The 9,532-nt window shown below is 27.9% G+C and overlaps 2 protein-coding genes across 2 annotated transcripts in view; one reads left to right on the top strand and one right to left on the bottom strand.

Annotated features, from left to right (window-relative positions):
- Nucleotides 1–4,597, bottom strand: part of LOC100159751 (fatty-acid amide hydrolase 2-A) — a 6,511-nt gene extending 1,914 nt beyond the window's left edge. Inside the window, exons 1-7 of the mRNA XM_008189526.3 lie at nucleotides 4,482–4,597; nucleotides 4,082–4,312; nucleotides 2,735–3,418; nucleotides 2,555–2,666; nucleotides 1,508–1,665; nucleotides 1,193–1,429; nucleotides 981–1,136 (exon numbers count right to left, since the gene is read on the bottom strand). Of these exons, the coding sequence (XP_008187748.1) occupies nucleotides 981–1,136; nucleotides 1,193–1,429; nucleotides 1,508–1,665; nucleotides 2,555–2,666; nucleotides 2,735–3,418; nucleotides 4,082–4,099 (1,365 nt within the window). The 5' untranslated portion in view covers nucleotides 4,100–4,312; nucleotides 4,482–4,597. The remainder of the gene's footprint in view (nucleotides 1–980; nucleotides 1,137–1,192; nucleotides 1,430–1,507; nucleotides 1,666–2,554; nucleotides 2,667–2,734; nucleotides 3,419–4,081; nucleotides 4,313–4,481) is intronic.
- Nucleotides 4,598–7,436: 2,839 nt separating this feature from the next.
- LOC100165899 (multisynthetase complex auxiliary component p43-like) overlaps nucleotides 7,437–9,532 on the top strand; it is a 4,027-nt gene continuing 1,931 nt past the window's right edge. The window contains exons 1-2 of the mRNA NM_001162206.1: nucleotides 7,437–7,669; nucleotides 8,012–8,149. Of these exons, the coding sequence (NP_001155678.1) occupies nucleotides 7,607–7,669; nucleotides 8,012–8,149 (201 nt within the window). The 5' untranslated portion in view covers nucleotides 7,437–7,606. The remainder of the gene's footprint in view (nucleotides 7,670–8,011; nucleotides 8,150–9,532) is intronic.

Below are 9,532 nucleotides of genomic sequence, written 5' to 3'. Positions count from 1 at the left end.
GTGCTACAAAACTCCCAAAAAGTGGAAGACAAATTCTCTCAGTACCAAAAGCCCTTTTGGCTATTTTAATTTTGAAAACATATATTTAAATTCCTTAATCTCTTTTCTAGATTATGTAGGAAATGGATCTATGATCTGTAGTATCGTTTAATTAATATTATAATACCAGAGTAATTTTCTTTTTTTTTTTCAAAATTCACTTTTAATTTTGAATTACTAAAAAAAAAAAATCACTTTCGACAAAACACACAAAAAGCAGAGAAATTGTTATGTTTTTTTCGAAATTAAAATTGGATTTTTGGAAGTACATTTTTTCCGCTTATTGACCTAATTGCACGAAAAAACTACCAGCTTTCAACAGTCCTAATATAGTCTTGTTTTTTTCTTACCTATAGTAAATTTTAATAATATTCGAACCAAAAATGGAATGTTTTGTTTACAACACATTTTGATATAATGATAATAATATTGATGAATACATTAACCTATGGTTTACAATAATACTAATACATTGTTATATTAAAATTTAGCCAATGTAGGTACCATACTTGTTAACATAAATATAATATAGTCATAAAATGAGTAGTAGATACACTTTATGAACAAAGGGGTCATAATTAGATATTCTAGCATTTCAAAGGCTAGAGAAAAAAAATGAAGTGCCCCCCCCAACATTTTTTTCTGGCTACGGCACTGACCTACATATTGAATATTATACAATAGTACAGTACGCGATGCAACACGAGTTGTGAACACTGCTTAACTGTGACCTTATAATTCCAAATATAGAAATCAAAGGTCATAATGATTTGAAAAAAAACTATAACAATTATCTTTTTATTTGTATTTTTATATAAGTATGGGAAAGACTAGCGGTTAAGGAATTGCTTTACATTCTCCTCCAATAAATTTATCTTAGCTATAAAAAAAATTCAGCCTTATATTTAAGAAATTTAAAACTAAAATATCTATACATTTACCGATATTTCATTTGATAGTTTTTCAATCTCAGCATCAGCCCAAACTGCATTTACTTTTGGTAATTGTAGATCAATTAATTTTAATACTGCAGCTAAAGAATGATTTGAACGTCCTACAATTGTTTTTAGGATTTCTGACCATACAGAAACTCTAGTCTGTAATTATAGAGAAATTTATATTATCTTTTTTAAAGCAGTTTTAAATTAATTACTTGATTGTTTCCCAATGTTGCACAAAAATCTGATTCTTCCTTTGTCATAGAATGTCTCCACAAGCTATAGCTATAACGAGTACCTGAAAATTTGACTTTGAGCGGAGGTAGTTCAGTGATAGAAGTTATATCCTCTATAACGTGATCTAAAATTATTTGTAATTCATCGCTAATGGGACTAACTCGTGCATCATTGGGCTTATCAACATAGTAATACTTCAAACTAGATAAATCAACCTAAAAAAAAACATCAAAATAATGAATTAAATTATTAATTTTAAAATTTTTTAGCAACATTAAATAATATATGCTTACTTCTTGGCCAATTTTCAATTCCAAAGATTTTTCTGGTCCGAGGACAGCTTTAATTGCTGGAGTTAGATCTTCAGCATATTTAGTTATAGGTCCTGCACTGACCATGGTTTGTTTTTCCGTGCCTTTTCTAAATGTCATACCTTTTGTATTTATAAAACCTGAAAAATGGTAAATATGATTATAAACAAAAAACAATATTGATACCGATCCACCGGGATGTCAACATAATAAAATTAATTATTGTGTTTCACATTGTACGTATAATGCTGTTGATGAAATAAAAAAAATGTTTAGTTACATATTATAGTCATAAGTAAAATCACAATTTAGGTAACACAATAAAATATTTAGGACAGTTATTACAATTCAAATATTATGCAATAAAAAAAATAATTTTGAGAAACAATGGAACAAGATGGCTAGAACACTTATGGTGCATGTAGAAGGTAAGATGATTAATTAAATAACTGTAAGGGCCAGTTGCACTGTCTCGGATTAAAGTTAACCGGAGTTTAATCGGCCGAATTTGCCCGGTTAAATATCTGTTATCAGCTGTTTAAGCTTAATCGAAGTTTAATCCTAGACGGTGCAACTAGCCCTTAGTAAATCTAACAGGAAGGTAAGCATAGGCGCAAATAGCGTTTGAGATTTGGGGGGGCTAATAGGGCCTTACTTTGATAATATTGAATAAGCTTAAAACAAAATGTTTGGGGGGGCTATGGACATTTTTGAGGGGGCTTAGTCCCTAAAGCCCCCCCCCCCCCTATTTGCGCCTATGAAGGTAAGTCAACCCAGTCTTGGCAAAACTAAAAACCATAATATTATTTGTAGTTAGAAAATATAGATTATACCAATGGACTCTGCAATAATTTTGGAATGATTAATTATAATTAAAATAATAAGAACAATATTAATAAACATTATAAAATATAATAATACTAATATGTACATTAGCTGCTCTGGAAGAATTTTGTTGACAATATATATTATATCAAACAAATTAAAAAATCTCATAATAATATAGTAAAAAATAAATATTTTCTTTACCTGTAGTCAACTTATGCCCAAATAGACCACAATTAAATGCGGGTATACGAGCAGATCCTCCAATATCTGATCCAAGACCCAAAGGACTACCACAAGCTGATACTATACTAGCCTATGATAAAATACATAATTTTTATGAAAAACTATATTTTGGGTAATATTTCATTATTTTAAACATACTTCCCCACCAGAAGAACCACCGGCTGAATGATTTGTGTTGTAAGGGTTATTTGTTTGCCCATAAACTTTATTTCTAGTCTCACACCATAGGTTTATTTCTGGGACATTTGTAACGCCTAAGAGTATTGCACCAGCAGTCTTTAATGATTTAACAACTTCTGCATCTTCTTTGCTTCTCATGCCAATTCTAGATACTAGGCCTAAAGTCCAAGCCATTCCTTTTGCTCCTGTACTTTCTTTAGATGTAAATGGAATTCCAAATAAAGGTTTGCCATCAAAAATTAAATTAATTTTTTCTTCGGTGTTAGCTAGTTCAATAAGTTTATCATATTCATCTGCTTCAGCTAATGCTTTGTCAAACCGTGTGTCAACCACAGCATTTAATATTGGGTTCACTTTTTCAATTCGTTTGATAAAACATTCAACAACATGGCGACATGTAACTTCTTTATTTTTAATTTTATTGACAATAGTTGTACAACTGTCGAGAACCAATAAATCATCTACTGGGGGCAATGTTTTTGATGGTGTATTTTTGTAAACATAGTAAAATATTAATGACACAATAAAGTCATAGATAAATCGAATAAATGAAATTACATAGGGCAAACAGTTACAAGGATTTGATGTTTTTGATTTTTTTGGTACACGGGTTTTCTTCAAGTGAACCTTTTTCTGTTTTTCCTAAAAATATAAACATTGAATGAGTACATTTTTTATATAGTCAAGAATAATACTTTATCTTTAGTTGGAAATCATAGGATCATAAAATGTTAAAATATATTTTAAACCAGAAGAGTTTGAGAAATTAAATTGTATTCACACAACTAAAATTTAGAAACGTATTACATATAAACATTTGTAGGTTTTAGTAATAGCTTCTGATTAGTGGCATACACAGTGGAGGGGTTATTTGGGTGTTAAAACTTTCCATTGGAAATTTCTGTGCACACCAACGCCACAGCTTCTGTTTTTAGCATATAATTTATAACTATAGAATTTTTTTTACAAAAAGTTTAAGAATAGCTATACTATTTTTTTAGACTTAATAATTTTATTTCTCAGACAGATTTTTCATATACCTACAACTCAATAATTATAAATTACATATTAAAATGTATAATACATACAATTATGAAATTGACTACTTACAGGTATTTCATGATATTTTTAGCAGGTTTGCATAACTTTGTTATGACAACATAAATTACTATTTACTATACATACGCATTAGAGAAAATACTGTTTAAGACCTAATGCATTAGGTACCTAAGTATATTTTTTGGATACCTACTACCAGTACAAAAATTATATTTAAAAAAAAAAAAGTGAAATTAACAACATTACCTTTCTATATCCAGTCATTGCAAGTGAGTATGTCACGAGTCGGGTTCTCTAGGAAAACACCCAACAATCAAGTAAAATTATAACGGAAAACAAAACTTTGACATATTAGGTACTCTGATCGTCGATTTTGAGGAGGGGTAAGTAGAAAATAATATTATGTAGATGTAGGTAGGTATAAATATTAGGTGCCGCGGAGTGGAACCAGTTACGTTACCCACTGTTACAAACCACCTTGAAAAAAATGTAGAATATTGAATAATAATTGTTGTTATTATTTTTGAAATCAATGAGTAACGTTGTTATTAACGTTTCTCAAAACAAATTTCCACGACAACTTAGGATTCGTTCCACTTTTCTAAATTATAATATTCAAAGTGTATTATAGTAGTGTAGTACCTACATTAGGAACTTTGGAATTATTGTTGAGTGTAATAAATTGTAATTTGTAATACTGTACTTAATTACTTCAATAATCGAATGTAATATTTATTTGTTCTTTTGTGATAGTTTTTACTATTTACTTATCACCGTTGATACAACATGAACATCCACGAGTTTAATACCTTATCATAGAACAATATGACCTTATCTTATGTCTTGATCTTCATCTTGTGCCCGTCATAGACCTATATATAATATATATATATTCTTTTATAGGTCTATGGTGCCCGTGATACATACATGCTATTACAATCATAGACATATTAACTAATGGACCGCGCATTCCACCCCCCCTGCCTATGTATTCTTCACTCATCATAGTATGAGAGAGACAGCAATACATCTTGGAAAAAATCATGGAATAATATATTACACAAATTTATATTCCATGAATGTTATTTTAATATATTATAATCTATGATTATGGTATTATTTGATTTGACTGATATATATAATGAATAATGATAAGTAATCAAATATAACAATTTACATTTGGAAAAATAAAATTGTTTTATTTTTTTTTCCATGCACTTCCAACTTATATTTCTATCTCTTTTGCTTGATGTCCACCCCAGACTTCTCTCTCTATGAGCGGTCCATAAGTTAATATGTCTATGATTACAATATACTATAATTACGATGTCACGGCACAATATCACGGTATATCAATTCTAATCACAACACGCCACGGTCGACAGATTGTATTATCAGTGTCATAAGAACGATGCAAGGTGGATTAAAATCCACCTTAGGACATTAAATTAAGGGGATTCGATACCGGGATTTTCTGTTTTTGCCTAACACACACACGACATAGGATTTTAAACTGGTTCTTTGGCAAACATACCAATTGATCTAATGAAGCGATAAGAATTCTAAAAACAGATTTTAATTTGTCGTCAAGTTTACTTGAAATCGACTTTCCCACATTTTTGATTTTAACTTCTCCAAAAATTAAAATACGACAATTTTTAAATATTTTGTTTTAATATGACATCTTGGCCCCCCAAAAGTCCATCAAGCCTTTTTAAGATGTGTGGGATCGAAGCCCTCCCGCTCACATTGATGTTAATAATGTTAGTCCACCTGACATTTTAATAGATTTCCGCCTACGTATACGTCTACAAATCCTAGAGACTATAAAATAAAGAAGAAGTAGAATGATTATGTTAATTTTATAATAATTATGTTTATTAAATTACTTATATTAAATTATTAGGCAATAAATAAAACGTTTTAATGTTAGAACTTAGAGGGCTACTGTTTTATACGTCTATATATGAGAACTGAAAACATTTTCTATTATTTATTTTGATGTCCGAAAAATATTCTATTTGATTATTTAAATTTTAAATAAAAAAACGCTAATTATGAAGAACTGTATTGATAAAGATGATTTTGATATAGATTCTATTATATAAGAAATTAACAAAAAAAGTTTTTCACATTTATATAAGCTTTTACAAGTAGCACTTATAATTCTATAGTAAGTTCTGCTTCTTGTGAAAGATCATTTTCAGTAATGTGGTGAATAAAAACATTGCTAAGAAACTGTATGACTAACGATAGATTTTCAAATCTGTCGTCACTTCATATTGAAAGGGACTTGTATAGATAATGCTAATAAAAACATTCAGTCAAAATTTCATGTACTTACGGTTATTTGTTTTAGAGTTGCACCAAAAACCAAAATCGATTTTCTCGAAAACAGATTTTCCGTAAAAATTACCGTTTTCCTTAATTTTTCTTTTGTTTTTCATTTCGCTTTTGAAAACTACTTTCCTATCTGAAAAGATACTGTTGAAGAAAATCTAAGCATTTTTACTGTCTTAAAAGGTGATGACAGACACAAAAAAAAAAGAAATAAAAAACACATCCTTGTAAAATCAATACATTCATCACTCCGCTCAGAATCTAAAATAAATTACAAGGTTCTTTGGAAGAACTCGCTATACATTTAAATAGTGTGAGAAACTCAATCCAAGCTATTAAAAATATTAAATCATGGAAAGAGGTGATTTTGTTACTTTAAGTATTTTTATGTTAAGGTACTTTATAAATACACACTTATGTTAGTCATTTTTAAACGGTAATTAGTCCAGTGTTAGTTGTAGACATATTAACTAATTCAAAATATTTTCTTTCTAATTATAAGTTGTTACGAATGATTGATATCATATAATGCATTTAGATTATCAAAGTATGCCGGGGACCAAACATCCTATACTCCTATGGCTAATAACTCTCCGGGACGGAACGTCCTATCTCAATAATTGTCGGGGACAAAACGTCCGTGGACTGGTTTTTTTGACGGGGACGAAACGTAATATAATGTGTAACGTACATAATGTGTATTATGTACTGACGAACTGATAACAGCCATTGATTAAATTACATTATTATAAATATAAATTTTATATTTAATCAATGTAACAACTATGAACTAACGAACGCACGGATGGACAGTGGACACATAAGGTGTCAACGTTTTTGAAACTAAAATGCGTCATTATTAGGTGCAATTGTTTAAATATTGTGTATATTAACACGTTTAGGTATATTACATGTTAACAATAATATTTTACTTATTAAAATAAAATATAATATAAAAATTATTTATATTTTATATAATTTTATTCATATTTTTGTGAGTAATTATTAATATTATTTTCTTTTCTAGAATCTTGATTCATACGTCCTGTATAAGAGCTACAACTAAAAATAACATAATATTTATTTTTGTACTCCCTACTAGTTGAATATAGGCAACTAAATATGCTGATTTTTTTTAACCCTCTTATCAGAAATAAAATAATATCAATGTGGATATCACATAGATAATAATATAATATGGGATCCATATATCCACCTTGAATAATAATATTATGGTTAGTGTGTTATCTACATACTTCACGGATTTTGGACTTCAGTTTTTAACACTCAGCAGTCGGCAAAATTGCTTTTTTCTACCTTTTAATTACCTATCAGTAGAATATTTTGAGATTTAAAATAGTTGTTTTGTTTAATTTTTTTAATTATATCATAATAAAAATCTAAACAGTCTTCCCGTTATAACCCATAAACATGAATGTTGCAAGAAAACAGTTAAACACCATAAAAATTTTTCATGCAAAACTATTAGATACGGTAAAATACTATTTATATTAGTTTCTTCTAGTTAACTTATTAGTTATTTTATACTTCTTCTTGAAACTTTATATCATAAGAAAGAAAATACCCATTCATTTAAATTCATTAAAATTTGAAAAAAAAACTATTTTTTTTTCAATTATATTATGACATAGTACCTAAATATTAGTTATTTTAACTTTAAATGTTGTTTATTTTATGAATATAAATATTGAAGTTTTTCCTAATTTTGTTACAATTGCAATAAAAACATTGTACCTAAATTCAAGGCAAATAAAAATATGTTTAAAATTGTATTTGTTTATCTTTAATTTTAACGAATATATGCACTTATTATAGTTAAAACGACTTCAAAATGATCTTGCCAATAACTACAATCAAGATATTGAACGTCTTAAATTCGAACAAGAATCACTGAAAGCTCAAGTTGAAGCAGAAATAGCAAAACTTAAAAAACAAAAGATTCAAACTGGAAATGTAAGTTAAAAAACCATTTTGTACTGTATAACCCTTTTCATTGAATTGATTTATCATCTTTATAACTGGCAATAATAAACTATAATTTTTTCAAATATCAAAGAATAAAGTCCTTAAATGATAATCCTTCTAAATAACTACTTTCTTTTACATAGCTATTTTTATGAAAGTAATATAATAATAATGTATACATTATTAAACGGATATAGTTATATATTATATTATTATAACTATTTTGTTATTAAATTTGTTAAAATTGTTAATTTATAATACTACCTATTTGATATACCTTTTAGAGCTCTTGCTTTGTCTCAAAATTCTTACAATCCAATGGCGCCAAATCAAATTAAAACTAATAGTTTAATTGACCCACCCACCCCTTCAAATGACTGAGAAACTAACTTACCTAATTTAATCACATTTCTGTTTTTAATACAATTATGGCAGAAAGACTAGGAAGTATATTATAATCTATTATTTTACCCACCTACCCAATTTTTAAGGCAGTTCAATTGAATTACCTGAAGTATGTGTTCCGCGCTACTGCCATAACCTAATTATTATATAGGTTATATATTATAATTTATAATATTCTTATTTAACTAATAAATAATAAACTATATAGTTAGTATACACTACTATATTGGTTAACTGTACTTAATTAATTATTTATGATATAATAATAATAATGATTCCAATAAAACAGCAATATTGTTACGAGTAAAACCAAGGGCGTCCACAGGAATTTGTCAAGGGGAGGGCAAAATATTTTCCTTTTTACAATGTTTGTCTCACTATCCTATTAGTTATAAAGTATTCTTGTGACATATTTTCTTTCATATAGACAAGGAATGTAAAAAAATGTATGAATTATACGTACATTGTTAGTTAAAAACTTAATCTTGCTGCATTCATTTTAATTAATTGTTATGTCATTTTAAATTATCAAATACATTATTTTTTATTAGATAAAATGTTATCGTTGGTTTTATAGTTTTAGGAAATTCATAAAATAAAACATTTCGAACTTGAAAAGTTGTAGCTATTCTATGAACATTTAACTTTTTTTACAAAAAAGTAAAAACTTGGTTGACACTACAGTATTGCACTTGGTCCCACCACTACATCTCATAATCTATAAAAGCAACATTCTTAGTTCTGGCTTAGTTCTGGCCCTTGAATCAAGTGTAAAAAAAATCACTCTGTAAAAAAAAATATATATTTTTATTTTTAATTTTAAAAAGTTTATTTTGCGATATTGTATATTACAACGGTACCTAATGATTGAGGTTGGGATTAAAATGCACTTTGCGTTGTTTTCCAAATCTACGGTATACTCGTTTTATACATAAATACATTGAATTTTTTTGACGATTTTAAATG

The sequence above is a fragment of the Acyrthosiphon pisum genome, chromosome A1 (genome assembly GCF_005508785.2).
Source record: "Acyrthosiphon pisum isolate AL4f chromosome A1, pea_aphid_22Mar2018_4r6ur, whole genome shotgun sequence".
Classification (NCBI taxonomy): Eukaryota; Metazoa; Arthropoda; class Insecta; order Hemiptera; family Aphididae; genus Acyrthosiphon; species Acyrthosiphon pisum.
This window is presented reverse-complemented; position numbering and strand designations above follow the sequence as displayed.